A 6,000-nucleotide genomic window follows, 5' to 3' on the forward strand; every position below is an offset into this window, starting at 1 on the left:
AATCCGGGCTATGTTTCTTGGAAGTTTATTTTATATTATTACAACTTTCATATTTACTTAATAAATTATTTGGGATGTTGCTTTCGGAAATTTTTTAGTAAAATTACTCTAAGTTGTTGGCAATTTCTTCCAGCTTGAAGCAAATTTCTTATGCTAAGCAATGACTCGAAACATTACTGCGAAACAATCCTAATTATTTTATGATGATTGCAGAAGCGTGTAAAAATGAAATTAGTTGACTTTTTTCATCTAGTAGAATTATTTTATTTATGTTGAAAAGGTTGTCTTTATACCCTGTTTGATTGTGATTAAAATCTGAATTTTAAGTGAGACGTTGTTGAGTCCTTCCAGAAGATAAAGATTCATCATGGTAACGTATATGGACGTGCAAAATCTATTCGTTAAGTTAATAATTAATTTTGGCCACGTGTTTCGTGAGATTCATAATTTTTTAACTGCACATTTTATCAATTTTTATTAACTTTTAGAATTGGATTCTCTTATGTCATTAGAGAATTCAAGTGAAGGAGAGGAATATGCAAATATAAGAAGTCTCTTCGTTAACCTGGAAACTTAAAATTTAGTTAACATAGTTAAGCTCCTATTCGATGGTCATTATTCGGCAAAAATAGAAATTTAAATAGTGAATTTTTAGAGGATATATGATTTAAAAATTGCATAATGTTTTATTGCGTGAATATTTTGTTGGAAATGAATATGTAAAAAAAAAAAAAAAAAAAGTGAAAAAGGAGTTTTGAAATAAATTTAATCAAACAGCGGTAAACATAGTCAAATGAAAGTTATCATATGTTAATAGTCTCATTTATATAATAAAATTTTGAGGAATTTGCTTGAAATGTTCACATTTCACATGTCCATTTGTAAAAAATGTCCACTTTCACAAATTCTTGTAAAAATGTTCATTTTGAAATATTTTGAACCAAAATACTCCTATGAACAATTTATGATTTTACACAAAGACAAGAAATTGACATCTTTGTAAAAATTTTATGGGTCAATAAATTTTTGACACATAATCGTCATATTTATTTCAAAGTGCACATGTCAAATAACAATTAGAGTGTGTTTGATTGACATGGAAAATATCACCTAGAAAAGAAAATATTTTTCATCTTTTGTGGAAAATAAAAACCACCTCTACCCAAGGAAAATATTTTCCTTAAAAACAAGGAAAATTAGGCATATTTTCAAAAGTTGGAAAATGTTTTCTATGAAAAAAAATAGCAATCAAACGCTCTAAGTAGGAATTTGGGTGAAAAACTGATATTTTTCATGAAAAATAAATGTAATCAAACACACCCTTAATGTTATTTTTCTCATTGACACAGAAACGTTGAGAATTACATTTTAAGTATAAAGAATTGTCATGTTTGGAATGAAATGCCATTCTAGATATTTAAAATGTCTAGAACAACGTTTGAAATGTTGAGAATATTTAGTATTGTGATTTGACATGTGTATTTTTAAAATGTAAACAGGATTCAAATATCAAGAACATCATTTTAATGTAACTTCACATGGAAACTACTTCTCGAAATTCGCAACAAATTGAAAAAATAAATAAATTGCTTCTTCTTTCATAAATGGCATAATAGATAATTTAGTGATAAATTTAAAAAGTTGACATTTTTCAATTGACACCCATGAAATTAGACATTTTTGAAAATACCTCTATAATTTTCAGTCTAGTCTCGATAAATGCATAAAATAATAATTTTGAGTTAATTACACGAGAGATCACTGACCTTTGTTTTCGTAGAATTGGGTAATTGAATTTTATTTTGTAATAATCAAATATTGAACCCTATTTGGGTTTTGTTGACATGGATATCGAATTAGCTGACACATCAATCAAAACTAACAAAATCGTTAATTAAACCAGGAATAATGCTGGACGAATTATACTATATGTACATTATGGTATCCATAAAAGTGTCCATAATATACAAGTGATATAACATTTTTGGAGAATTGAAAAATTGTTTTTTCAACTCTTCAATCATGAAATTTTACATATACATTATGGACACTCTTATGAATATCATAATATACATGTAAATTATCCATGCTGAACAAACAGGACAAAAATAGAATGATGTGGCATACCATAATTGAGTGTTTTATGATGTCTTTTTCTCATTCTCTAATAAAAAAAATTGCCAAGTGTAGTTTGAAAATGTATTTCCGTCATTGACTCTATATATTAATTAATAATTACTCAAGTTTGATCCAAAATAATCTTTTAGCATTTGCAGTTCAAAGATTCGGTCAGTGATTGGGCATATTTTATTTTGAAGAAGTGAAAATTAAAATAATGCTCATATTTCGGAATTAATTGTTTCATTGATAACTGAACTTAGGTCCATATCTTTGATTGATCATTGAAATTTAAAATATCGAGTTTTGATCACTGAACTTAATTTCATGTCTTTGATTGCTTACTGTAATTTAAAATATCGAGTTTTGGCCACTGAATTTTAAAAAATATCGTACTTTACTCACTAAAAATACGATATTTTTCAAAGTTCAATATTTATGCTAGTGAGTAACGTATGATATTTTTCAAAGTTCTGGGATCAAAACTTGACATTTTAAGCTTCGTGAACAATCGAAGACATGTATCTAAGTTCTTCGATCAAAATTCGACATTTTAAATTTTAGTGATTAATTAAAGACATGAACATAAGTTCAGTGGTTATTGGAACAATTAATTCCTCGTTCCGCCACCTGTTTTGTTGAAGTTTTGTAGGCAAGGAAATCAAAAATATAAATGAAATCCCCTGTGCTTGACAGAACTTGCTTCAATTTCTTTCTCCAATGGAGGAGCTCTCCAATATCAACCGTTTACGCCACCGCGAACAGCTGCCGCAAACTCAACAAACCTCCTTGAGGCCCAATTCCAGCACCACTACTAGGGCCTATCAAGAAACGGAGCACGAAGAAGATGAATTGAATCGAGACAGCTCATTTTTGCTCGATTTCGATTCATTGGATCCACACAGTAATTCGAATTCCTATTTCTTTATACCGGATGAATACAACGCTAGTTCCAATTTTGGTTTCAATTTTAATGCAGAACCCGATAGCTGGGTTTGCGAGTATTCGGATTCCTTACCTGACCGAAATTGCCGTTTATGTCGAGAAGGATACGACGAGCCGATGAATTTTGTTACCGATCTGTTCGAGTCCCGCGAAGCCCAAATTCTGGATGACCCAATTCGGGAGTTCGATTCAGGTCTGTCGGAGGATACGAGGATGGAATTTGGGTTCGGTCCGGGACTTGGTTCGGATTCGATCCCGCTGGAGCTTGGGATTCGGGTTGAGGGTTCGAATGCGGAGTCTGATTTCGGTGAATTTGATGTAAATTCTGGGTTTATTGTTAATGATGATGACAATTACGAGAGCTTTGGGGTGAATGAATATCGTATTATTGAAAACCAAAGAGAAGAGTTTGAGTGGGAGGAGGTCAGTGAGAGAAACCAATTTGACGAGAGAGAGAATTTTGATTCCGTGATTGATCGAATTGGGGGAGTCTTGGTTTCTTCAAATGTTCCATCCCCAGAAGGCGAGAATTCATTCTTAGATGTAGCAGAAGGTGAATTAGAAGAAGATGACGCAGAAGAAGAAGAGAGAAATGTCGAGTGGGAAGTGCTCATGACAGCAAATAATTTGGATAGTGATTTTGGTTTCGAGAACCAGGAAGAATATAACAATGATCGTGAATTTGCTCGTTTTGATCTTCCAGATGATTATACTTTGACGATGGAACAATGGGTGGAGAATGAGAATGCTGTAAAGATTGGTCTTCCTGCGTCAAAATCCGTGGTGGAGAATTTGCCTTCAGTGGTGTTGACAGTTGACGAAGTTCAGAAGAACAATGATTCTGTTGTTTGTGCAGTTTGTAAGGAGGATGTTGCAGGTGGAGAAAAGATAACTAGAATGCCTTGCTTCCATCTTTATCATGGAGACTGCATTTTGCCATGGCTTGAGATCAGGAATACATGCCCTGTTTGTAGGTACGAATTGCCTACAGACGATGCAGATTATGAGAAGAGGCAGAGGGATAGCCGATTGGGGTGGTGATGGAGTTGATCATCTCTTGGTCGATGATTCTCAGGTGAGTAACAACAGAGAATTTTTGCTTTGAAATGGGTAGGAATGTGAAGAATATGGATTTATGGTGCATATTTTACCTTTTGGGATGATATAATATCGAACTTTTTGTTTTTGTACCATTTTACTTGGTTAACAATAATTGTTATTTTGCCAACATCTGCGGTTTCCTTAGTTTTCTTTCTTCCACATAGAGGAAATAGGGTAATTCGTCGGTGTACATGTATATGTATGTTGATTTCAGATTGCAAGTACTAAGAATTTATTGTTGGAATAAATTTCTCTTATGCTATTACCAAATGGAATTGAAGTGATTATACTTGAATGGCTTGTTTGGTTTGGTGGACTGCAAAACATATTTTGCGGTATTAAGAAAAGGAAACTAAAATTTTATTCATTCTACTATCCAGAAATATATGCCTAATATAAACCTTTTTCACTCAGGATTGAGTTGTTGGTGAGCATCTGTTTGATTTCCCTTTTTCCTTGTGATGTGATTAGTTTCAATTATAATGACATTCGTGAAGCAAGCATGGGAAATTGCTAGTGGTGGTTTACTCTTGATTCTCATCAACTGCTGTTTGCTAGAAGCACAGTATCTTCTCTCGCAATTCCAGTCGCAGCTTATTAGGACCTACTCAATTTATTTTAGAAATTTTTGGATCAATTATTAGACCATGCAAACTAGAAAGAGTCGGCGCATGGTCTTGAATGATCCATAGGCTTTGGGCTTCGATGGCTGGAACTAGCCTAAACTAAAGGGTGCATTCCTAAGGAGAAGCGTAGGCTCGGTGCTGATCTATCAACAACTTCCTGCATTTTGTTTGTGTACTAGGCTGAAAATGTTCTGGAATTAGAGTCAAGTGTTCAGATGAGCATGGTGACCTTTCAATAACTTAGTCCATGTAATTTTGGGTCAAGCTGGAGAATAATTCCAGACTCGGAAACACGCAACTTGAATAGCTTTTGTAGTCATTTTATTAGTGATTATGATAAATAAATTGTTACGGGATGGAGACCTTAGGTAGTATTTTACCAAGTGATTTAATGGAATATTTGGATTTTTTCTACTTATCTTTGACAAAGATGTAAAAGGATATGTCATTGTTACGACAGATGAAATGATGAAGGTAGTTTACCAAGCCACCCGCTCTGGAAGCTAGTTTCCAGGAAGAAGCAACTACTCTTTATTGGATTCAAGAAGTAAAAGCGGCATTTGTAGGGACGCAAAAGCGAAAGTCGCTTTTGGTGCTCCTATGTAGAATCTCTGGATTTCATCCCCACGCAACCCAGTTCAAGGCGTAATATTTCTCATAGAATCTCGAGTTTTCCTTGCCACTTTGTTATCTTCTTTATCTCCCGAGACATTACAGTACTAACGGTTTTCTTTTTCCAATATGAACCACCCCTTGCCCAGATCGATGCGCTCTCTATCTTTAATCTGAATTTGTACTTTGTTGATATATGTAGCATGGAAGCTGTGTGTAAATTTCTCTATTTTTAGCGTTAACTTTCAGAAGGATTTATTTTTGAAATATTTTTTTCCTATGTGATTAGCCTGCAAGGCCATTCATACAGGTAATGAATGGGTTCTTGAATTATTTCACGAGCTTTCACTATTAAAATTGTCGAAGTGAAATCTGTTGCCCTATCCTCTATCAGAAATTTGGAATCAAGAATTTGTGAAAAAAATGAAGAAAAGGTTGTGGACGAAAGGGTGTGGGTTGTTCATCTCTTTGTGGACGAACAGGTGCGGGCTTTGGTGGTTGTGGATTTGAGGTGGAAATGTTGTGGTGTGATGGAGGTGGAGGACATGGCGGTAACACCGGAGGTGGCGTTGGTGTTGGGTGGGTGCGGTGAAGCTGT

The 6,000-nt window shown here is 34.1% G+C and overlaps 1 protein-coding gene across 4 annotated transcripts; it reads left to right on the forward strand.

Moving 5' to 3' along the window:
* The first annotated feature begins 2,774 nt into the window (after positions 1-2,774).
* Positions 2,775-5,657, forward strand: LOC111374577 (E3 ubiquitin-protein ligase Praja-2-like). 4 transcript variants are annotated; one of them, XM_022997270.1, is made up of 2 exons: positions 2,775-3,022; positions 3,098-4,429. In XM_022997270.1, exons 1-2 carry the CDS (start codon positions 2,839-2,841, stop codon positions 4,102-4,104), a joined length of 1,191 nt encoding a protein of 396 aa, XP_022853038.1. In that variant the 5' UTR covers positions 2,775-2,838; the 3' UTR covers positions 4,105-4,429. The 4 variants fall into 4 exon arrangements, with proteins under 4 accessions (XP_022853038.1, XP_022853037.1, XP_022853036.1 ...); XM_022997269.1 differs by adding an exon at positions 5,251-5,657 and having other exon boundaries at positions 2,776-4,138; XM_022997268.1 differs by adding an exon at positions 4,579-4,771 and having other exon boundaries at positions 2,776-4,138.
* Positions 5,658-6,000: the final 343 nt, after the last annotated feature.

Source organism: Olea europaea, unplaced genomic scaffold (assembly GCF_002742605.1).
Source record: "Olea europaea var. sylvestris unplaced genomic scaffold, O_europaea_v1 scaffold126, whole genome shotgun sequence".
NCBI classification, from domain to species: Eukaryota; Viridiplantae; Streptophyta; class Magnoliopsida; order Lamiales; family Oleaceae; genus Olea; species Olea europaea.

Bases quoted from the DNA above. Each gene is read 5' to 3' on its own strand.
- LOC111374577 (XM_022997269.1), top strand. From the start codon at position 2,839: ATGGAGGAGCTCTCCAATATCAACCGTTTACGCCACCGCGAACAGCTG.